This window comes from Bubalus bubalis, chromosome 12 (genome assembly GCF_019923935.1).
Source record: "Bubalus bubalis isolate 160015118507 breed Murrah chromosome 12, NDDB_SH_1, whole genome shotgun sequence".
Lineage (NCBI taxonomy): Eukaryota > Metazoa > Chordata > Mammalia > Artiodactyla > Bovidae > Bubalus > Bubalus bubalis.
The window spans coordinates 102,921,934-102,945,698 of NC_059168.1; the positions used below are offsets into that span (position 1 = coordinate 102,921,934).

Sequence of the window (23,765 nt, forward strand, 5' to 3'; positions counted from 1 at the left end):
TAGTCTGGACACTGCCCGCCCTCAGGAAGCCAGAGGGGCAGACGTGGCTCCTCCCCAGGGCCGCCCTCTCCTTACCCGATGGAACCAGGACAGAGCTACACACCTGGGGGCTCCCCTCATGGAGCAGGGGGATGAGGCCCAGGGCAGGCAGGCTCTGCCCCGGGCCCTCGTCAAGGCCTCCCTCTCAACCTCCCCACTCCTGACACCGCCCTCCCCTCCCCCAGAATCAGCCCGCTTTTCCTGGAAATCGGGGCCTCTCCGCCCTCCCTGAGAGGCAATGTGCCATCCGCCTCCCAGCTCCCAGTCTGTCTGGGGCTGTTAGTCAGTTAGGGTCCCGGGAGGCCGGGCAGCTCCTCTGCTGGGCGAGGCCTGCGTCCTGAGGGCGGGGTGGGCGTCCCGAGCCAGTGCCCATGGCCACTCCCCCGCCCTGCCCTCAATCCCCTCGGTGCGCCCCAATCTCAAACTTGCAGGGGGGCCCCGCCTTTGCAAGGGGCCCTGGGGCTGGCGGGGCGGGGACCTCCGATCAAGAAGAGCCTACCCACCCTGGGCCACCCAGAACAGCCTCCTTCAGCCTCCGCTATCACTGAGCCCCTCCCCCAGGCCGAGCCCGGAGGGACGGACAGACCAGGGCGGAGGTCCGTCCAGCTCTGGCCTTGTGGGGCCACCTGGAGTGAAGGTCATCCCCACCTCGACCCCAGACTCCTCAGGCCCCCTCCCAGCCCCAGCTCTGAGGCTGGCTACAGACACCCCAGGGAAGCCCCAGGGGAGATGGTCCTGTGGTCTGAACGCCCACCCCCCGCCACAGCAGGAGTACTGTCTGCACCGTGTCCCCAGACCCGCCTTCCGCTTGTCCCCCAGCCCCGTGTGCCCGACCTGTGTGGCACAAAAGATCTCGGAGCTGGGTGCCCCCCTGGGCAGCCCGGGAGGGGGGCAGTGTCCCCCCTGCCCTGCCCGACCTCCCTTCCAGGCCTGGGCCCTAACCCTCTACCATCTGCCCGCCCCGTTCTCCTTCCCTTGACAGGCAAATACCCCCAGCGGCCCCTTGACAGCCATCTGCGTCCACTTCCCAGTGGACCCTCCTGGCCAGATGGAATGGACCCAACACAGAACCACAACTGACCACCCAGGCCTCCTCTGCCGCAGCAGACAGGCCTGGACACCCTCCCGCACCACTGGGATGCCTTGAGGGAGCGGTGATGCTCTTTCAGGGCCAGGAAGGACACACCCACAGTGTCCACCCGGATCCAGAGCGGGCTGGTCACCCCTGCGCAGCAGCATGGACCACGGCGCCCCTCCCCCATGGCTTAGCACCCCCCCACCCCCAACCCCAGGCTCCGACCCTTTGTTCCGGAGGACAAAGGACTCCTGGCCGAGCTCTGGGTCCTGCTGACACCGCACCCCCTTCCAGGACAGGACAAAGGGGTGGGATGCAAAGGTTCTGATGCCTCAGCCAGTTTCTGTGGAGGCTGCAAGGGCAGGGAGGCCGGTTGAAGGACGGAGGCTGGGGAGGACAGAGCCCGGCCGGTAGATGCTGGATCCCATCCTGCAGGGAACCCAGAGGCTCACCCGGGGCGGGGGCTGGGCTGGGCAGCTCAAACCAGAACGTGGCAGGACTCCTGGGTTCAGAGCAGAGCCCTTCCTCACAGTACCGCCCCCAGCCCTGGCCTCAGCAGTCCCTGCCACCGGGGGCATGGGGCTGCCTGAGTGGGGGCCTTCGAGGGGTGCAGTCTGTGGCCCAGAGATCAGGTGTCTCCGTCAGCCCAGGTGGGTGACCTGGAATTTGCCGATCCCGCAGTTTTGAGGTCCCGGGCAGGAGGGGCAAGGGCTTGTGGCCGCCAAGCTGATGGGTGAGCAGAGCTGAAAACCAGATCCCACGGAAGTGCTCACCCACCAGGGCTGGGTGCAGGGTGGGGCAGGCACGCTGGGCTCCTCCTGGGCCTGTCTCTGACCAGGCTCACAGGCATTGATGAGGACTGCGGGGTAGCCCCTCCGAGAGGCCCATCTGGAAACCACGTCCACCCACGTTAGACCTTGTGCCTGCTCCACCCTGGCCATGGCTCCAGGGGACCCCGCCCCCTTTGGGGAATGTCACTCCAAGCAGACTTACAGACCCCTGCCTTCTCCAGACCCCTCCTCTCTGTACCTCCCCACCCCGTGTTGGGGGGCAGTTTCAAGATAAACAGATGAGTAAATAAATCCATCCATGGCAGGGTTTCCCAGGTGGCTCAGTGGTAAAGAATCTGCCTGCAATGCAAGAGAAGCAGGTTTAATCAGTGGAGAAGATCCCCTGGAGAAGGAAATGGCAACTCACTCCAGTATTCTTGCCTAGGGAAATCCTGTGGGCAGAGGAGCCTGGGGGGCTACAGTCCATGGGGTTGAAAAGAGTTGGACACGACTGAGTGGCTAAACAAGAGCAGCTTGGGCAGAACAATTGCTACAAAGCCTGAGAAAGGGGAGAGACCAGGGGTGCCTTTAGAAAGTCAGCCGTGGCCCCTCTGGACAAGACCCTCCAAGGACAGAGGAAGTGAGGAGCCCACCACCTAGATGTCTGAGCATGAGTCGCACGTGAGAACCTGAGAACTGACTGAAGTCCGTGGGACAAACCCGCTGGAGCCCAAAAAAGTCCTTGTGGGTATAGCAGTGGAGTGAAGGACAGACAGAGCTGCCACGCCTGAATCTGCGAACCAGCCCTGGGGAACCTGGAGGGATGGCTCCAGAGATGCTCAGGGAATGGAGCCTGGGGCTCTCAGACCAGCGACCCGCTCCGCCCACTTGTAATTCCCGCTTCGTCCACCTGGGGGCAGACCTGGCCCAGGAGCAGAGGAGGGGAAGGGCCGGGTGGGAGGCAGCTGCACGCCTGGAGGGGCAGGCAGGTGAGCCAGGTGCCCCAGTTTGCAGACAATGAAAGGGAGAGCCCCCTCAATTCACCGGGAGCTCAGGCGCACCCCCCCTCCCCGCCCCAGGCACGGGACCGCCCCCCACCGACATCCTGCCCACCAGTCCCCTTCCCTTCTAAGACACTGGGGGCAGGGAGAAGGGGACCAGGTGTGGACAATGGGCAGCGAGCCTGGGGATGGGCCCTTCTCCCACCCAGGGCTCCCGGGTCCTGAGGGTGCCCCTCCTGGGATGGCTGACCGCCCTGCCTCCAACAAACCCATGCCCTCCCTGGCTTCTCCCAACCCCACAGAGGAGCCAAGTGCAGGCAACCTGGGTTTGAACTGACTTTATTATTCTGTAAATGTGAATTTTACAAAGCGCTTTACAATGAACGATCACATCCTTTTGTTTGTAACGGATTTCCACTTCCTGGATCGGCTCTGAGCACACTGCAAGCCCTCTGGGTCCTGGTCGCTGGCGGACATCGTGTCCTCTGAGTTATGATAGGGTGTCAGCCGTGGCGAAAAAGCAACAGTCTGAATTCTGCCAAGTAGCAGCACGAAAAAGAGGGAGGCGCAGGAGGAACAAACAGAGGTTTCCTCCTTCTTTAAAAAAAAAAAAAGAAGAAAAAAAAAAAAAAGCCAGTCTCTTCTGAGGCTGAAATGGAACTCAGTGTTACTGTGAAACAGGCCTCCTATACAGCACAGGACAATTTATTTATTGATTTTTAACAGTCGTGAGTTACAGTACTACTTAACCCCCCCACGGACTCTTTAACAACAACCGTCTCCTTTTCAAAAGTCTCTTTCTTTTCCCCAAACAGTCCGTCCAAAGGATGAATGGTCTATTTGCACCCAATGCCATTCAAATGTTCAAGTCAAAAATATTTATACGGTTTATATTTAGTTTTTATTATTTTTTGTCTGCTAAAAATAGTATTGCAAGTTTTGGCTTCTTTTGACATAAAAATGACAACCATGTGCAAAACGCTAACGAAGAAGCACTGATCAGAATCCAAGCGGGGTGTCCAATCTGAATGCTTTAGACAGATGCTGCATCAGATTCCTTCTCGTTTTTCTCAAAGAAACAGAACAAAACAAACGAACAAAAACCAAAAACCCTTGCCAGGTTAGAAACACCTTGTACCGAGCCCCCCCCCCACCCCCGCCCCCACCACGGTCTCTGGCCGCTGGCGGGTGACGCGCCCGGAGCTGGCTGGCTGACAAAATGACAGACGTATGCAGCAGCAACATTCAGAAACAGTAGTTAAAGCTCAAGACAGCTCTGAGCTCTCAGTTCTGTGTTTAGGATTTACTGCTGGCAGAGAGGCAGGCAGAGGTTTTCTCTGAGTTTTCAGGTGGTTAATGGGCCATAGGCCTTTTTTGACTTGCAGCAGAGTGTTTCCATAAAGATAACCCGGTGGAGGGGAATCTAAGCCGTCCACGGCTGGAGGTGGCACGCACCCAACCCACGCTGGGAGGTTCCGGCCATCACATGGGGACAGAGTCAGGGCCAGAATCGAGCAGGCCGCTCCCAGGCTGAGCCCCTGCTTTCCTCCTTCCTCCCAGCAGAAAGGCCGCCGAGGAATGAGTTTTCATGGAGGAGAAACACGCCCGGTTCCTGGGGCCCCAGCACCCGGACAGCGGTTTTGGGGCCGCAGGCCGCACGCCCAGAGGCCTCTCCCCTTGCCTCTGGTCCACATTCAAGGGCAGGGTAAGACGATCGCATCAAGTGCAAGGCTAAGCAACCACAGAGAACTCTGGGTGAGACCAGACAGTGCAGAAAGCAAGACAGGTTTCAAGTACCGAGGCCGCCGGCCGGCCGGGCGGGCAGGCAGGCAGCCCCACCGAGCTCACAGTATCTGTCACATCACGGTCCCTTCTCCTGGACCTTTGCACTCGTCCCAGCTGCCTCCCAGGGCCCAGCCCGGCCACCGGGGAGGGCAGGGGTGGGGGGCGGTCGCGGAGCCCAGGCGGGCTGCCCACCACGGCCGCTGGGACTGGCCCAGTCCTTCTCTCTCCGAAAGGCGCTGATAGACTTAGCTCTATGTAGACTCTATGTAGTATATGCGTATTGCTAATAGTCAAGCTTAGGGATAAAGGTGCGGTTATCTCATAAATACTGAGTGGCTTGTCTCTCGGTCTACAGGGGTCGGGTGTGGAGGGTCACACTCACGGGACAGGAATTAGTCGTCTTGTAAACAGAGGAGGGAAGGGTCCGGTTCTCCTAATTGGTTTTCCTTGGGAAAAATGATCAAAAGATGCTAAGGCACTCTGGAAGGCCCCCCCGAGCCCAGGCCCGCCGCCGCCACCCGCCCCGCGGAACATTCCGGACGCAGCGGGGGGAGCACCCCGGCAGATACAATCATCAGCCACGTCCGTCTGCAAACGCTCCGCCCCACGTCCACCGCGGGACACATTAGTGCAAAACGCTCGGCCTGGCCCGTCCGGAGCGCAGGAAGAGTTCAGCAGCCATTCACATTAGATTCTTATTACAGTTTCACCTGCAGCTCTAGCCTTCCTTACCCAGAACAACGAAACAGACGGCGACTCTAACAATTAAAGAACAGAGGTCACGGGACATTGTGCTGGCCTGAGCAGCGCCGTCAGGCCTTCTCTGGGAGGCTGGCGCCCCTCCCTGTCCTGACCTCGGGGCCGGGGGGCGGGGGATGGCCGCCGGGCGCACGTTGGAGTGGGGGTCAAGAGGAGAGAGCAAAGCCCTTCTGTCCACAGCCAGGGCAGCCGGCCCCCGAGGGTCCCCAGGGGCTAGTTGGATAAAAGTGCAAACATGGGGTGTTGGCCGACGAGGGGGGCTCCGGTGGGGTGCTGGAGTCCGCCTCACCCGCCCCACCCCACCCCCACCTAGGGGCTGTGGCCTCCTCCCAACTCCAGGAGGACTTGGTCCTGGGTCCCTGGTGGGCTGTGGGCTGTGCCAGCTCGCCATCCCCCCTCCCCGGGCCTCAGACGGAAGAGGCCCACCTCTGGGCCACGTGGTCAGCCTGAAGCCCCAGCAGGAAGGAGCCGCAGCCCCTGGGGCAGAGACAGGCAGGCGAAGGGGCTGAGGTCAGCGCCCATGTGCCCACCCCGGGTCCTCCTAGCCCAGCCCATGGCCATCAGACCTCTGCAGAGGGCACGCCACATGTCTGGCCTGGCTGGAAGAAGCACCCCTCGCTCCCCCCACACCAAGGTCTCCTCCAAGGGCCCTCCACGAGGGAGCGCGGCAGTCAGCAGGACGAGGAGCCTGGGGTTGGGGCAGGGGGCAGTGCCGAAGCCCCCCTCCCATGATGCCCCCCTCCCAGCTGGGACATGCAAGAGGCTGGGGGTGGCTCAGCTTTGTGGGCTGGCGGGGGTGGGGGGGGTGGGTCACACCTGCCTGGCAGGGGTGGGGGGAAAGGGAAGGCAGAGTGCAGGGAGTAGGGCTGGGGTGGGGGGCCTCTGGCCATGCCTGGGGGCCACCTGGGACTAGGTGGGGGGCGGCCCCTTGGTGTCTGGATGGGAGCACTTGGGACAGCCTGTGCCCCTTCCCTCAGACAGCAACGAAACTTCACAGTGAGCTTTCCAGCCTCAAACCAACAAAGCCCTTGCCCCCCAACCCCCGTCAACACCCCCTGCCCTGAAGCATTCCAGAACCTCTGCGCCTGCAAACCGCCTCCGCTCAGGCCTGTGCCCAGTGCCCACCTACCCACAGCCTCGGAGGTCCGCGCATCCTGGGGCTCCGAGCACATGTGGGGAGCCCAGCGCCCGCCTGGCCCCCAGTTCCCTTCCTGCTCACCCTGGCTGCCCTTCCACAGGGGTGAGTGGGGCCCAGCCTGGGGTCTGGGACACGGACCCCCCAGAGCTGAGGTGGGTCGGGGCAGGGACACCCCAGCCTCTCTTAATTTTTTTTTGTTCTTTTGGGTCTGAAAGTTTCCAAACCAAATATGAAATAGATCTGAATTAAGACAAAAACGAACAAACAAGCAAACATAAACCCAACGTGGCTGAGGGCTGCGAGGGCTGTACCAGGGGCGGTGGCCCCACCCCACGGGGCAGCGGGCGGCCAGGCGGGAGCCAGGGGGTGCTGGGCGGCCCGGGCCCTGGGTCCCAGGTGGACTGAGGGTCCGTGGAGCCGCGGGGGTCGGGCGCTGGGGCGCGGGGCAGGAGAGCAGGCACAGCCAAGATCACTTCCTCTCACACACACGGACTAGCACGGCCCACCGCCGAGCCGTCACCACCGCCCTTGCACACACACACACACACACGCACGCACGCACGCTCTGCACACACACACCCATACCCCACACGCACAGCGGACCTGGCAGGCCTGCTCCCCCAGTCTCAGGAAGAAGGTAAAACGGGGATTTGGCCCCTGGGGGCCTAGCCCTGGCCCGTGGCCCCAGAGGGGTGGGGGGGTCCCCGTCCCCAGGCGTGAGGACCGAGGACCCCAAAGCGCGTGTTCCCGCCCCACTGGCCCCTGGCCTCATCCCGGGCAGGGGGAGTGAGGAGGGGGTGGGAGGCCGGCAGAGCCAGGCACCAGGGCCTGGGGGCCTCTCGCCCCCTCCCCACGCGGGGAAGGAGGAGCTACAACTTGGAGACTAACCTCTCGAATATCAAAAAGGAGCCCCTGGGACCTTTCTCGCAACTAGGTCGCCAGTGGCCTAATCGGTTTACAGTATAACGAATGCATTTGTTTCCTTCATAAATTTTAAATACAAGCAGAATAAAAATCACATTTTTTTCAGGCAACAGTAGCAGTTCAGTAGGTAAGTGGCTTGATCACATTTGTCTGTATTAGTAACGCATGCAAGCAGCTTCCGTACCCGCCTGGGCGCCGGTCCGCCTGGGGCTCCTCCCTACAAGGGCCCCGCGTACGGGCCTTCCGGTCTCCTCCCCGGGGCCGGCGTGGCGGGCCGGCTGCTGCTGGCGCTGCCCTGCTCGAAGGGCTGCGGGGGGCTCTGGCCGTCGGCGGGCAGCGGCTCGGGCGCGGCCACCTCCTGGATGACCGAGCCGGCCCCGTCGGCCTCCTCGCCGGCCTCGAAGGCGGGGTTGGCGGAGGCGGCCAGGTCGACGTTCACGGCGTCAGTTCTCAGGGCCACGATGGCGGCGGCCTCGCCCCGCCGCTCGGCGTAGATGCGCTGCTCGAACGCCTGCGCGGCGGCGGGCGGGAACTCGGGGTCCAGGGCCGCGCCGGCCGCCGAGGAGCCCATGACCGTGCGGTACATCTCCACGCCCTCGGGCAGCATGGACTTGATCTTGGGCAGCCAGCGCTTGCGCACGCGGCGGGCGTTGGTACACATGTCCGCGGCGATGACGTTCATCTCGCTCTCCTTGAAGCTGGGGGCGAAGTTCTGACAGTACACTGCAAGGACAGGGCGGGCAGCGTGAGCGGCCACCGCCGCAGGAGCCCCAGGGCCCCGCTCCCCACCCACCGCAGGAGCCCCAGGGCCCCGCCCTCCGCCTCCCCAGGGGGTGGGCCGAGACCCGCCTTGGGGCGGGGCGTGCTCTGGGCTGGAGCAGCCACTCTGGGGCCAGTGGAGGGGGGGGATCCTTCTCCACCCTGCGTGCCTCTGGCAAAGGAGGCCACGTGGCCACTCAGGCCTCTCCTGGGGCAGTTTGAAGACCAGCGGTCGGTCACCCTTCTCCCTGCTGGAGGCCCCGTCCCACTCCTCTGGGGGTGGGTCTCTCTGGGCCCGAGATGGACTGAAGGGCCAGCAAGGAGTGATGAGGGTGCTGGCTCATGTCTGCCTTCAGCCCAGCCCGCGGCAGCGGCATTGTGTTTGACAATAATGACCCACCCTCTCCTTTCTGTTCCAGAAGCCAGGAGACCCAGCTCTCCACAAACAGCAGGGAACTCGGAGGCGGGTCCCCCAGAGTGAGCCCCCCGCCACTGTGAGCCCTGCTTCGGGGCGGGCCAGCCCCACCCCGCCTGCCTCCTCTCAGAGCCCTGCCAGCGCCGCACACTCTGGGATGCAATTACCTGCTGCAAAGGCCCCTCTTTGCTCTAAACAGAACTAGCCTCATGGGAGAGATTCTTTTAAGCAAGAAAACTAAGACAGTGTTTCAGGAAGACGAGATCAGCTGGTCTGGCTCGGGCCGGGCACGGGTGGCTTCTTCCTTGTCCCAGGGCAGGGGTGACTGGGTGGGTGGGGGGTTTCGGGGATGGGGGGGCAGCGGTCTGCCACCAAGATGGACCCGGTTCCGCCCCCACGCACCCAGGAGCGGGAGGCAGAAGCAGGCCGAGCAGATGGCAAAGGCTCAAAATAACCCCCAAATGTAAATAAGGGGTTTTGTTCAAAAAGGAAAATTAGATCTATTTCACATATTAAAATAGTTTCGCAGCTGAATTCATCACGCTTGGAAACCTACCAAGAACGTTCACACCTCGAGCCTGGGCTCCCGCGAGCTGTTCTTTTCTCCCCGTCGACCCCAAGACCGGCTCCCTCTGGGAGAAGCCGCCTTTCCCAGGCTGAGATCCAGGGGTCTGGTGCCTCCTGGAAATGTCCCCCACCCCCTCCAGTGGCCCCCCAGCCCTCCTCTTACGTTTCACAGCGTTCAGGACGCGGCTGTCCAGCGGCTTGCGGCTCGGGTCGCTGGTGGACGAACGGATGCCTGTGCCACAGCTGTTGGCCAGCGTGTTCCTGGCGGAGGGGCGGGCAGGGGAGGCAGCGTGAGGCGGCGGCGGGAGGGGATGCCCGCCCACCTGCGTGCGCGCCCCACCCACAGCTTGCTGCTTATCTGCCCGGGGGGTCGGGGTGAGGGGCAGGCCCCCCACTCCCCGTGACGTGCAGCCAGCATGCTTCTTCACTTGGGGGGTGAAGCCCTCCCCGGGCCCCGGGCTGACACAGGCGTGGAGCTGGGAAGGTGCAGGCCCTAAACGCACAGCCTCGCCTAGAGGGGACGAGGCTTCTGCGCCCGCCTGCCCGCGGGGACCTACCTGTCGAAGAAGGTGGCGAGGAGGCGGCGCAGGAGCACCTTGTGCTTCACGCCCGCACACAGGTGGCAGTTCATCAGCTGCCCACGCGTGATGTAGACGCCAGAGCCTGCGGCCGTCGGACACAGAGAGACAGAGAGGCCCTCAGGCCCAGACCCAGGGCTGCTGGGCCCAGGACGGGCAGACCGCAGGCGAGGGGGAGGCAGGGGGCAGGCGGGGCCTTCCCGACTCTGACAGCACCCCTACTCCAGGCCCGGGGACCCCAGGGTGCCCCAGGCCGTCCTTGCTCCCTCGGGGTCCTGTCTCCAGGAGGAGGCTACCTTGGTCACTCGCTTCCATGGGGCAGTCCCCAAACTGCCTTCCGGCCCTTGGGGGAACTGCCCTGGGTGTGGGTTTGGGTAAACCCCTGTCTCGCCTCTCAGCTGCTCCCTGATCAAAGAGCTGCGGGCAGGGGTGGGAGGTGGAGTCATGGAGCTCAGGGAGGGGCTCCCCGGCCCAGCACTGACCCTCCCTCCAGCCCAGCGCAGAGGCAGGACCGCGCACCCTGCAGTGCTGTTCGCCCCAGGGAGACCGGTCAGACTGGGCCCGCCCAGGGCTCAGCCAACGAAGGGCAGGGATGACCACAGGCTCGGGCTGCTGGAGCCCTGGTTCACCCCAGATGCTGCCCATGGAGAAAGGAGCTTAGGCCAGAGGCAGTGTCCCCAGCTGGTAGCCGCGGGTGTGAAGAACGCAGAAGGGCAGGGAAGCGCTGGGCGCGGGTGCAGGGAGCCTCCAGGGCCTCTTTGGGCCTTTGTCTACGATCTGACTTTGTTACAGAGTACGTACTGAAGCATCTTAGTGAAAAGCAGGAACGAAGCAGCGCTCCCTTCTGCAGAGGCAGAGCAGAAGGCGGGAGGACACCCTGGGAAGACCTGACTTGCCAGCTCGGGGGTGGGGGGGCCTTCCCTGGCTTCACGCTTTGTCCCTCCCATGAGCCAGGTCTCCAGGGACACCCGTAGCCACGGGGCCAAGAAGCATGTGGCTGATGCTGGATGCAGACCTCCATCGGATGCCCTGGCCAAGACACACCGAGTGTCGCCAAGGGCCTCACCCCGCAAGGTCTGCAGAGCCTCAAACCCAACAGAGAGACAGGTCACCCTGAGCCACATGGGCCGGACAGCCGCCTCGCAGTGGGGAGATCTGCAAAGGGGGACCAGCAGGAGGCTTGGGGCTGGGGCGGGACCCAGCCAAGGAAGGTGGCTGGCCCACACCCCTCCCCAGCCCAAACAGGCCTCCCCGGGGACCATGCCCACCCACCCCCAGGGCTCCAAGGAACCTGCCCACTCTCAGAATCCATCCCAGTCCAATGCTGACAGTCCTGGAACTCAGGAGCTGGGCCCTTGCTGGAACGGTAACAGCTGGCATGGAGGCAGGGCGCGTGGGGTATGGCCGGGGGCACCCTCACCCCACCCAGGCCCGTCCAGACCAGCTAACACCGCCTGGCGACTCTCCTGTCGGCTAAAAAGGCCAGGTGGCCCGCTGAGGCGTGGTTCGAGCAGCAAGGACGTCTCGGGCAGAAAAACCCCACGAAGCTGCGCAGGAGCGGCAGGCGGGGTGCTGGACAGGAGTGGGGGCCCAGTGGCCCATGAATTCTCATCTCACTGCTGGACAGCCTTAAACATCTGCAAGGAGGGACGTCCCTGGCCGTCCACTGGTTAGGACTCTGCGCTCTCACTGCCAGGCCATGGTCAGGAAACTAAGATCCCACAAGACTTGTGGCTTGGCCGAGGGGGTGGGGGGGTTGGAATCCACAAGGAGCCGTGAGGCCCAATGAATTCCAACACTGAGAAGATAAATGTTTCCAACAGGCACCAGCCCTAATGGGCTTTGGATCCCACTGCGTTGTCTGTTTTTATAGAAGAAGCGGGTCCATCTAGGAGCCGCTGTGTGGAAGCTGGCGACACTGGCCCTTGAATGTGGCCTCTGGACACTCGGGGGAGCTGGGGGGGGGCGGGGGCGGGGGGGTGGGGGCAGCAAACTGTACAGGACTTGGTTTTAGCCACGACCTAAATTAAAACACAATCGTGATTGCGGCCCCTGCCAATCAGAAGCTCGACCAGCCCAGGGGATTCAATTAAAATGCTAAATTAATTCAATTGAATAACTCCTCTTCGTGACACATTCTTCTAAAAGGAAATTAAGAGGAAATTTAAGATGTTCTTTTTTTTCGTTTGTTTGACTGATTGGTGATGAGTAACGCTGTTCACAGCCCCAAAGGAAAAACAAAAGGGGAGGGCTTCTGCAGACAGCAGACACGGTGGGGCGGGGCCTCACCTGCCACCAGCTCCAGCTTCTCGCCAGGGTCCCCCTCGGAGTAGAGCTTGGGGTGGCAGCGGTACCCGATCTGGCTGATGAGGCTGGCGGGCAGGGCCACCAGGTCGCGGCGGATCAGGACGCAGGAGCGGCTCTCCAGCGGCACCGGCTCCGGCTTCTCTTGCACTGTGGACACAGGGCGGCCCGGTCAGGGGCATCCCAGCCAAGCCCCGGGGCCACAGACGGGGAGATCGGCCCTCCTCCACCCAGGCCAGAGTGAGGGCTGCTCTGCGCCCGCCCTCCCTGCCCACCAGCTGCTGCCCCTGCAGAACCCGAGAGAGTAGATAGGACAGGTGGGGGGATGTCCAGTCCGGTCCAGGAGGCTCCCGGGGCGGGGCGGTGTCCACCAGGCCTCGGAGGACAGCCCGGTAGAGGCGGAGCAGCCACCTCTGCTGGGGGAGCGAAGGCTCGGGGAGGGGACAGACCTCGTCTTGTCAGCCCCCCACCCAGCTGCTCCTCACAGCAGCCCCTTGCCACACAGCCCCTCTGCCAGTGGGCGCTGCGCCCTCTGCTCCTGGCCAAAAGTGGCTCCATCAATACCATCCAGCAGTGAAGCCGGGGGGGTGGCAGAGCCAGGCAGGGCAGATACCGTGTCTCCAGGGCCAGCTCCAAGCCTCTGAGCCTTCAGGGAATGTTCCTGACAGATCACCACTTGGGGAGCACTCAGGGACCCCCAAGCGTGCCAGAACTGCAGCTGTGATGGGGAGGCAGGCGTGGGGGAGGCCCCCTGACGCTCCCCTGACCGAACCCCACCCTGAGCTCAAGCACACCCCGCCCCCATGCCAGGCCAGCCTCCCAACCACCCCCTTCTCTCCCACCCCCTGCAGGGTCTCTTGAGGCCTGGTTGGGGTTTCCTCTAGTGCTCGGGATGGAGGGGTGGGTCCTTTGGGCACTTGGTGGGCACCCAGCACACCCCTGTGCCTCACCAGGTGTTGGGAGGCTGAAGGGGAAGCCGAGGGCCTGCCCCCTGCCCACAGGAGTGCCCAGCCAGCAGCCAAGGCAGGGTGAGGGCAGAGGCCGCATGGAGGACTCCACCATGGACAGGACCCCCACTCGCCAGGCTCTATCCCCCAGCACCCTTCAAGCAGGCCCCCGGTTCTTGCCCCTGCCTGTCCCCCTCTCCCCCATCTCCCCAATGCCCCTGCCCTGTTTTCCTGCCTGGCACCAATTCCCCCCAGTGCTGTGTGCCCAGGCCTCTCAGCAGGATCAGCAAGAGGCCCGCACCCAGCAAGCCTCCACGCAGACCTGCAGGCTGGCACCTTCACCCTGGTTCATGCTCACACTCGGCCATCAGCATACCCTCTTCACCCTGCTGCCGCGGCCAGAAGGCAGGGCCAGTGCCTGCCTCGTCTGTGTCCCCAGCACACGGGCACACCTGGTCATTCCTGGGAGGGCCGCTGCCCCGGAAACTGTGTGGGTGAGAACCCCAGCTGCTCTGGGCGGGCCGCCGCACATCTGGCAGAGCAGCACGGCCTGCAGGGGAGCCCAGGGCCCGACCCCTCCCTTACCCACCCGGCACCCAGGCAATGTCTACAGCTTGGATAGGGCCCCAGGCTGCTCCGATGGACACCAGGTGGGCCTTCCCTGCTGAGAGCAGTGGCTCTTGTCAGCAGCCTTGATGAGCCCTGGGCAGGGCAGGAGGGCACAGCTGTCGGACCCACCAGGACTTGGACAGCTGGGGGGTGGGGGTCAAGGACACTAGGGGGCGAGGCCTGGCTGGACGGTCTCCTCCGGGCAGGGGCTCAGGGGCGGAGTCTGTTGGGGAGGTGCCATGACCACTCCCAGAGGGTCAGAGGCAGCCCCTTGGGCTGGCCAGTGCCCCCTGCCCTCTGTACTGTGACACCCTGTTGGGCTCACAGGGCAATTCAGCAGGGACACCTGAGCCTGGGGAGGGGGGAGACCAGGTGGGGCTGGGAGAAGGACCTGGAAGCCACACGGGGGCTGCTGTAAAGGGGCTTTGGGAGGGGTGGTGGCAAGGAAGGGTTGCAGCCCCAGAGCGGAAGCAGGTGAGCATGCATTAGCCCCAGGTTATCTCTGCACCAATCTCTCGTGGGGGAAGGGTCAAGGCGACCCAGGCCCTGGGGAACCAGCATTTTGTAAACCACAGGGCGAGTCCCACGGGGTAAGGTAGGGTGGTCAGTCCCATCCCTGAGGATGGGTTGGGGACCCACCTGCTGCTCTTGCTGCCTCACCCAGGGTCTGGGATCACTCACGCTGGAGTCACCCTCAATTCCCAGCAGGGTCCCCCAGGGCCCCCTCTACCCTGTCCCCACAGAGCTCAGCCCTTCCTGGGGAGGCGCCTGCCAACATGCATAGGGTGAGCATGGTACCCGGTGCCTTTGGCCCGGAAGGGGTCAACTCCAGGGCGAAGGAGGGAGCCTCCCGGGAGCTCAGATCAGGGCAGAAGCCGGAAGGGTGGCCGCTCTGGGGGTCGGGCAGCATCTCCCACCTGGCATGTTTGGGGAATGCTGGGCGGGGCGGGTTGGGGGGTGTGTGGGGCAGAATGGCAGAGAGCCGGCAGAATCTTCCAAACCCGGAATTACCCAGGGGCTCGGGGAGCACAGGAAAAACAACCCGGATGATATTTTAAAACATAATTACCGAGCCCGCCACCCCCCCACCCCAGCCCGCTGTGATTACGCTCACAGACTCGGAGCAGAGCGCCAACGCTGGCGCCGTGGCATTTACATAAAGAGCGCTCGCCAGCAGAAATAATCCCATGCACAACCCTCGGCCTCGATGTTTCTCCAAACAGCAGAAGTTGTTTGTGCTCCGCACGCTCCCCCCACCCACCCCAGCCCGGCTCCCCGAGAGCCAGAGGCTGTCAGATCCAGAACAACCAAAAGAGCCTCTTCTATTTCTGCTCCGGCACGTGCCGGATACTGCGCCAGCTAAAAATACCCCCCTGAGCGGCAGCGCATCTGGAAAGGTGCTCCGATTGCTCCGCACACCCCCAGCCCTAAACTACCCTCTGCCAGGTCGGAGCTGAGCCTCTAGCAGCCTCCGTTCTGGGAGGGGTTGTCGAGTCACAGACAGGCTCCAGAAACCCAGGAAAGCCTGTGCACTGGAGCTCAGTGACGGGGACCCTCAAGCACCCCTGGTGGCCTTTGGCAGGTCATCAGGCCTTTGACAGTGCCTGATGGCAAGGGCAGTGGGAGATGCCTCATTGGGCTGTGTGCAGGGGTCACACCCAGGCCCCCCCTGCACTGGGGTGGGGGAACCTGCTGGCCTCCTGCTGCCCCAAGACCCGGGCAGCCGCCTGCAGCGTCAGTGGCCCCGTTTCCACCCCTTTATGATGCTGGTTTCTAGGGTCATGGGCTCCAAATATTTAGCCCTGTGAAATCTGGTGGGAAGCATGTGAAAGCCATTAGCCACTTGCATGGGGAGGTGAGCATCCGCCCTGCATGAGGGTGGGTGAGTCATGGTCATAAAGGTCCCAATGGAAGGTTCTGGAACAGAAGCTCAGCTGGACAAATGGGCAGCAGAATCGAGGCCTTGGGGCTGGAGAGAACACCAGTGCGTCCACGGGGCAGGCGGTGGACCCTGCAGGGGGAAGAGGGGTCCCTGCGGTGCCTTCAAGACTCTGCTGCCCACCTGCCCAGGACACTGCCTGAACCCAGAGGGGAGAGATGCCACGCGAGCGAGGTGACACGGATGCCACAGCCTGCATGACGCACTCACGTGAGGGCCTGGGGCTGAGGGAGGGGAAGGGGTGAGTGTCCAATGGGGACAGAGCTTCGGCCTGCGAAGAAGACGGTGGTGATGGTTCCACGCGTGAACCCACTTGGTTCTGTGCTCTTAAAAGTGGTTCTAACAGTAGATCTTCTACCAGGCACCCTCTGCCACCATAAAGACACTTTTTCAAAGGAACGAATGGAAGGAGGGAAACTGGGAGCATCACGCTGCCCGCAGCCCAAAACGTCCTCAACCTCCTGAGGGTCACGGGCAGGGAATCTGAAGAACGTGCTGGACCTTCTGCACGGGCAGCGCACACCACGACGCCCAGCCCCAGCCAGGGTGCCATCACGTCCAGGAGGCTCAGCGGGGCCTGTTCTTGTCCCCAAGTGCAGGTGCGTCTGGGCATTGCCATCGGAGCCCTGCCAACGCCGTGACCACCCGCAGGTGCCCAGGCTGCCCTGGTCCAGCCACTGGGGGGCCCTGTTGAGGTGGGGCAGGGCGGGGAAGGGGCAGAGAGGTGATGTCCGCTCCACAAAAGTGTACGCCATTTGTTCAGATGGCAGAATAAGAAACCGAGCCCCTAGTCCTTCATGATACAGAAAAACACAACTGAAAAGCAAACGGAAAGAAGAACACGGCTGCACGCGACCCGATGCTGGCGGTGACCAAGCCTGCCAGACACAGCGCACGGCCCAGAGCCAGACCCACGCGAGTGAGCTCGGCCAATCCGTGACAAAGGTGCACAGGGGCCCGGCGGGGGAGGTGACAGGCTCCCAACAAGGATCACACACGAGTCACACGCAGGCGAAGCCAAGCCGAACACCCGCAAGCCCAGCCAGCACCTTGTGTGAAGACGAACCCAAGTGGGCTGCAGAGCTGAATGTAAACACAAACCCAGAGAACTTTCGGCAGCAAATCTGCAACCTTGGGTTTAGCTAAAAACCTAGACAGAACCCCAAAAGCACAATCACTAAGTTAAATAAGAAACTAAACATCATCACAATGAAAAAAAACTCGTTGTCTACAAAAGATGACCAAGGCAAGATCTACAAAGCATGTGCCTAACAGAGGAAAACCCTAGGGAAGACAAGGGAAACTCAACCGGAGCAGAACGAACAATCCAACTTTAAAAACGGGCAGAAGAGCTGACCAGATACATTAGCAGAGAACACACAGACAGCGAATCAGCACAAGATGCTCATCACAAGCCCTTGCTGCTAAGTCACTTCAGTCATGTCCGACTCTGTGCGACCCCGTAGACAGCAGCCCACCAGGCTCCCCCGTCCCTGGGATTCTCCAGGCAAGAACACTGGAGTGGGTTACCATTTTCTTCTCCAATGCATGAAAGTGAAAAGTGAAAAGTGAAGTCGCTCAGTCGTGTCCGACTCTTAGCGACCCCATGGACTGCAGCCCACCAGGCTCCTCCATCCATGGGATTTTCCAGGCAAGAGTACTGGAGTGGGGTGCCATTGCCTTCTCCATACAAGCCCTTAGAAAAATGGAAATTAAAGCCACACTGAGACAACACTCCTCGAGGTTAGGACAGCTCGGTGGGACCCAAGCACAGCGAGGACCCGGGGCCCCTGGAACAGTCACCCACCCGCCTGCCCGGCCACGAGAACGAGATGGCACAGGCTGCTGGGAACCACGAGGCCATTTGTTACGAAGTTAGATGTGTGCTGTGCTGAGCCAGCACTCGGCTTCCAGGTGTTTACCCAGGAGAAGAGAGAGAGATGAGCGCTGGACGCCCGGAAGCCTGTGCAGAAATGCCCGCACGGCTCTGTTCACAGACGCCAGCTGGAAACACCCAACATCCCGCATCAGGGGAAGGGACAGCCAGGGAGCCGTCCACACGACGGTCACCACGGGGCCACGAGGCACAAATGGTTGGTGACAGTTTGGATGGACCCCAGGCTCACGCGGCCAGTGGATGAGCGGTGTCCAGGGTCACCTCCAGGGCGGGTCCACATGGAGGGCACGGCCAAAGACACAGCCAGCACCCGGGGGACAGAGGAGAGGGGCTGCCAGGGCGGGGGGTGGGGGTGGCCATCAGAGCAGCGTGGGCGAGTCCCGGGGCCCTGGAGGCTGGTTGACGGAGCTCTTCTGGGTGGTGGATGCTCAGGTCACACCACCTGGTGCCCGGGAGGCTGCCCAGCCCCTTTCTGCTCAGCTCCAGGTGGCTTCCACTCACGACAAACACACCACAGGTGGGCAATCTGGCTCGTCCCTGCAGCTGCCAGCTCGGTGCCAACTAGACCCGCAGTTTTTAAAGGGCCACACCTGTGATGGACATCCGTGTGCTGGACACCCCCGTCAGCCTCCCAGGAACAGGGCAGGTGGGTTTCCTGCAGGTGCACGCAGGCCCAGGTGGGAGGGACGGGGTGAGCATCCACAGCCATCGTCCCGCCTTTCCGTGCCTCCTACGTAACCGTGATGCACCACAGACAGTAAGATGCATCTCGTTTCTTGGATTTAAAACGTTGGGGGGAGGATGCATCCAAGAACCAGTGCAATTTGGCACATGGGGTAAAACAAGTAGCAAAAGTCTGGAAAGGAAGAAAAATAAAGGTGGAAACAGAAATTCAAGGCCAAGGCTGCGGAGGACCTATGTGCAAACCCTGGCCAGCAGACCCCCAGAAGCGGGGTCACGAAGGGACCCATGTGGGTCTCGGGGGCCCCACACTCGGGAAGTTCCGAGCTCAGCTGCTAGAGAGACGTGGGGGTTGCAGAGGCCTGTCCCTGGACGGTGCCCCAGCCAGACCTGGTGACTGGCCCCTCTGGGACAGCTTGGAATCCTGACACTCCCCCTGGGCAGCTCCACACCCTACTTGGCCCGCCCCACTCAGACCTGGGTTCTATTTGTTGTTTTTTGCCTCCTGTGTCCTAGTCTGGCCCTGGGAGACCCCACCAGTCCCGTCTGGCCTCCCACCCCCCAGAGAGAGCCCAGCAGCTTCTCCCGTCGCCACTCTGACTATGTGCCTCTTCTGTTCCCCATCCTTCCGTCCTTAGAGACGCTCGCAGGCCTGCTGCCCACCCGTGGACGCCAGGCCGACCGGGGACGCTGCTGGAGACCAGAGTGAGAGGCGAGGGGCCATGAGGGTGGGTGGCTTTCCATGCATAATCGTTCTGTACTCTAATAGAGCGAGCACAAGGACTTCCCCAGTGGTCCAGCGGCTCCCTATGCTGGGGGCCCGGGTTCGATCCCTGATTGGGAACTAAGATTCTGCATGCTGCACAGCATGGCCAAAAAAAAGGACACAGGGGAAGCTGCCTGGTAGAGATGGTCATACTAAGTAAGTCAGACAAAGACAGATATCAGATGACATCATTTATATGCAGAATCTTAAAAAAAACACACAAATGGACTTATGGACACACATTAACAGACTCACAGACACAGAAAACAAGCTTATGGTTACAAAGGGGAAGGGAAGGGAGGGATAAATTAGGCATTTGGGATCAACATATATACGGTTCTATATATAAAACATAAACCACAAGGACCTACTACACAGGAGAGGGAACTCTACTCAGAATTCTGTAATGAGCTAAAGTGGGAAAAGCATTTGAAAAAGAACAGACACCCGCATGTTGTGTAACGAACCACTCAGCTGCGCACGCCTGAAACTAACACAACATTACAAATCGGACGGAGACCAGTGGCTGCCCCATGGGGTGGGGTGGGGGGTGACCGCTGGGAGCAGCAAGCCCAAGGAGAGGGGCCAGCAGCTGGGGGCCGGGCAGACAGACAGAGGGGTCGAGAGCCCGCAGAGACTCTGGGGGTCCCTGCCGGGAGCCGGCACCTGGACACAGCTTCCCAAGTTCTCTTCAGTGTATCTGCCGACCGCTAAGTAGCATGCGTGCAGGACCAGAGGCAGAAAAGCCATTGCCAAGAAATGGAAAAACAACTTAAGTCAGGAATGTGGTGTCCCACGTGTGAGCTAAACAAGAATCAGATTTGAGGGCCTGCAGAGGAGGCGGTGCTCAGGGGAACACCAAGGACTTCATCAAGACCCGGGAACAGCCAGGGCCCACGAGCAGGGCGGCCAGGAGCGCCCCACCTGACTTACTCCAGCAGGTCACATCGCTTTCTGACAAACCCGAGGGTCTCTCGCGAAGGACTCTAAAGACAGGTCCCAGACCCTGTGAGAAGCAGCTCTGCTTAGAGCTTCCAAAATGTATTCACACGTCGTGAAGCGTTCAATAAAAAAATCACCAGGGGGACTTCACGGTGGTCCACTGGTTAAGATCCCGCCTGCCAACACAGGGAACACAGGTTCAATCCCTGATCCGAGAAGATCCCACGCGCTGCAGGGCCACAACTACTGAAGCCCCGAGAAGCCACCACTGCGGCTAGAGGGAGCCCACAAGCGGCGACAAAGACCCAGCGCACTCAGAAATGAGTGATGAAGAAAGAAGCTCACAATCCACAAAAAGACATTCGATCGGACCCACAGGCGATCTGGAACAGAATATAGGCAGAGTCTGTCTTTCAAATAACCTCTCTTCATGTGTGCAAGGAATGTACAAGATGGAGAATTTCACCAGAAAACCAGAATCAGTAAAAAATCAAACGCTAGGAAGATGATTGGTTCAGGAGTAAATTAAACAGAGCAGATGAGAAGATTGGTGAACCGGAAAATAACTCAGTCCAAAACGTCCAGACGGAAGCTGCAGAAGAAAAAAGAAAAGTCGTGAAACAGAACAGAGCTTACGGGGAATTCGCAGGACGTGGTGAACGCACAACACTCGTGCCCCGGGAGCCCCGGCAGGAGCGTGGGTGCACGTGGGGAGCTGTCGTGACCGAGAATTCCGAGCTGATCAAAGACATGAAGTCACGAGAAGACAGTGACCCCAGGGACTTCCCCAGGGGTCCCGTGGTTGACTTCACCCTCCAGGGCAGGCAGCGGGGGTTCAAGCCCTGGCAGGGGAGCTGGGATCTCACGTGCCTCACAGTTGGAAAACCAAAACACAGAACTGAAGCACTGTTGTAACAGATTCAACAAAGACTTGAAAAACGGTCCACGTTAAACAACAACAAAAAACTGATCCCAGACAGAGGGTAACACAGGAAGACACGGAAAAAATAAATGTGCAGGTAAGTATAAACACAGGTGTTTAAAACAACGATGAGAAAGGCTGCAGCTGAAAACACGCCAACGCCCTCACCCCTACCCAGGATGGCAGGGGGCAGAAAGGGGCTCAAGTCGTGGCGGTCTTGGCAAGCAGCAGAGGGGGAAGGTCCCTGAAGGAAGGCTGGGAGTCAAGATGACCTCCAACCCTTAAGAGACCAGCTGTTGTTTATGTGCTAAGTTGCGCCTCACTCTTTGTGACCCCATGGGCTGCAGTTTGTCTGCTGATCTCTAAGGACTTCCCAGATGTTCAGTTCAGTTCAGTCGCTCAGTTGTGTCTGACCATGGACTGCAGCACACCAGGCTTCCGCGTCCATCACCAACTCCCAGAGCTTACTCAAACTCAGATCCATCGAGTCAGTGATGCCATCCAACCATCTCATGCTCTGTCGTCTCCTTCTCCTTCTGCCCTCAATCTTTCCCAGCATCAGGGTCTTTTCCAGTGAGTTAGTTCTTTACATCAGGTGGCCAAAGTATTGGAGCTTCAGCTTCAGCATCAGTCCTTCCAATGAATATTCAGGACTGATTTCCTCTAGGATTGACTGGTTCGATCTCCTTGTAGTCCAAGGGACTCTCAAGAGTTTTCTCCAACACCACAGTTCAAAAGCATCAATTCTTCAGCGCTCAGATTTCTTCATGGTCCAACTCTCATATCCATACATGACCACTGGAAAAACCATAGCTTTGATCAGACATACCTTTGTCAACAAAGTAATGTCTCTGCCTTTTAATATGCTGTCTAGGTTGGTCACAGCTTTTCTTCCAAGGAGCAAATATCTTTTAATTTCATGGCTGCAGTCACCATCTGCAGTGATTCTGGAGCCCAAGAAAAGAAAGCCTGTCACTGTTTCCATTGTTCCCCCATCTATTTACCATGAAGAGATGGCACTTCCCAGGTGGCTCAGTGGTAAAGAACCGCCTGCCAATGCAGGACATGTGGCAGGAGCTATTGGTTGAATCCCAGAGTTGGGAAAGTGCCTTGAAAGAGGAAATGGCAACCCACTCCAGTATTCTTGCCTGGAGAATCCCATGGACAGAGGAGCCTGGCAGGCTACAGTTCACAGGATTGCAAAGAGTCGGACACGGCTGAGCACGCATGAGAGGACTGCAGCCCACCAGACGCCTGTGTCCACAGGCATTCTCCAGGCAGAATACTGGAGTGGGTAGTCATTTCCTTCTCCAGGGGATCTTTCCGACCCAGGGATCATACCTCTGTTTCCTGCATTGGCAGGAAGATTCTTTACACTGAGCCACCAGGGAAGCCCTAAAGAGACCAGTAGGCAAATTTAAAACAGGCATAGAAAAGCAAATAAACAGATTAAAGTACCTGATTAGCCTGAAAGAAAGAGGAAAAATGGAGAAGCCACAGTAGATCAGGGGAAAAAAAGTAGATGAAACCCCCAAATACCAGCAGTTCATGAAATGTAGGTGGACTAAACACTCCAATGAAGAATTGTTCAAGACTGTGTAAACAAACAAACAAACAAAAACAGGAGACACTCTTACACAAAAGGACAAGGAAAGTCTGAAAGCAAAAGGTTGGGGACAAGATGCAGCAGGTGAACATCAAAGAGAAGGGCGCGGGGCAGCTCCGCTGACGTAAGACCATGCAGACTTCAAAGCAAGGGCCCTTCCTGGTGCCGTGGGATATTTCCAAGAAGACCAGCTCGCCAAGAAGATAAAGCAAGCCAGTGACAAGATAGAGCAGGGGCCCAGATCACAACTTCACCACAACTGGCAGAGCTGCAAGGAGAAATGGCGCATCTACCGTACACCCGGAGACGCGAACATCCCCTCTGGGGAGCCAACCAGTATAAGAAGAAAACAACACGTCAGAAAGCCTACGCAAGACTCCATGTCATTACCGGTGCAGTTTATCAGGCTGAACAATGCAGTTTTCTCCAGTGCACGCAGAACATGTCCCGGGGTACAGAGTGAGTCTCAGCAGATGCCAGCGCAATGGAGCGCGTGGAGGCAGCTCTGAGACCGCGGGAAACAACAAATCAGAGATCACGACAAAAGGATGACCAGAAATCCAAAACAGGTTTGAAATTTTAAACCCATATAACACCCTTAGATAACCCAAGGGTCAAGGGAAAACAACCACAAAAGCACTGGGAATTATTTTTAACTGAATAATAATGGAAATAACAACATATCAAAATGTGTTGGGTAGAATGAAGCCATGATGAGCAGGAAATGGATAGTCCTTGAGTGAGTATCTTTGAAAAGGCTGAGAAATCAACTGACCACAAAAACTCGGGAAAGAATAGCAGGTTAACTCAGAGAAAGTAGAAATAAACTGAAATTAAATATATATATATTTAATTTAAAATAATTGAATATATAAAAACATATAATTTTTTCATATATAATAAATTAAAATTTCATATACAATTATATATTTTATATATAATTATATATGTTTTTATATATATATATATATAAGGCACAGTTGACCCTTATACAATGTGAGGGTTGGGGCAACCACCTCCCTGAGCAGCTGAAAATCTATGTAAAACTTTTGTCTCCCCGAAACCTAACTACTAATAATTTCCTGTTGACCAGAGCCTTACATATGTAGTCAGTTCACACAGATTTTGCATGTTATATATATTTATACTGTATTCTTAAAGTCAGCTAAAGAAAAGAAAATGTTATGAACAAAACCGTAAGGAAGAGAGTATATTTACAGTACTGGACTGTATTTACTGACGTCCTTGTTTCCGCTGCCTGTTTTCAAGGTGAATCACCCATCCGTCAGCACCTACATTAATACTGTCCTACATGACACGAAGCACTGCAGGTATTAACATG

The 23,765-nt window shown here is 59.3% G+C and overlaps 1 protein-coding gene across 2 annotated transcripts in view; it reads right to left on the reverse strand.

Annotated features, from left to right (window-relative positions):
• Positions 1-3,208: 3,208 nt before the first annotated feature.
• Positions 3,209-23,765, reverse strand: part of NACC2 (NACC family member 2) — an 83,634-nt gene continuing 63,077 nt past the window's right edge. For both annotated transcript variants that reach the window (XM_045162396.1, XM_025261988.3), the window contains exons 3-6: positions 12,100-12,264; positions 9,790-9,895; positions 9,396-9,493; positions 3,209-8,214 (exon numbers count right to left, since the gene is read on the reverse strand). In XM_045162396.1, the coding sequence (XP_045018331.1) occupies positions 7,709-8,214; positions 9,396-9,493; positions 9,790-9,895; positions 12,100-12,264 (875 nt within the window). In that variant the 3' untranslated portion in view covers positions 3,209-7,708. The remainder of the gene's footprint in view (positions 8,215-9,395; positions 9,494-9,789; positions 9,896-12,099; positions 12,265-23,765) is intronic.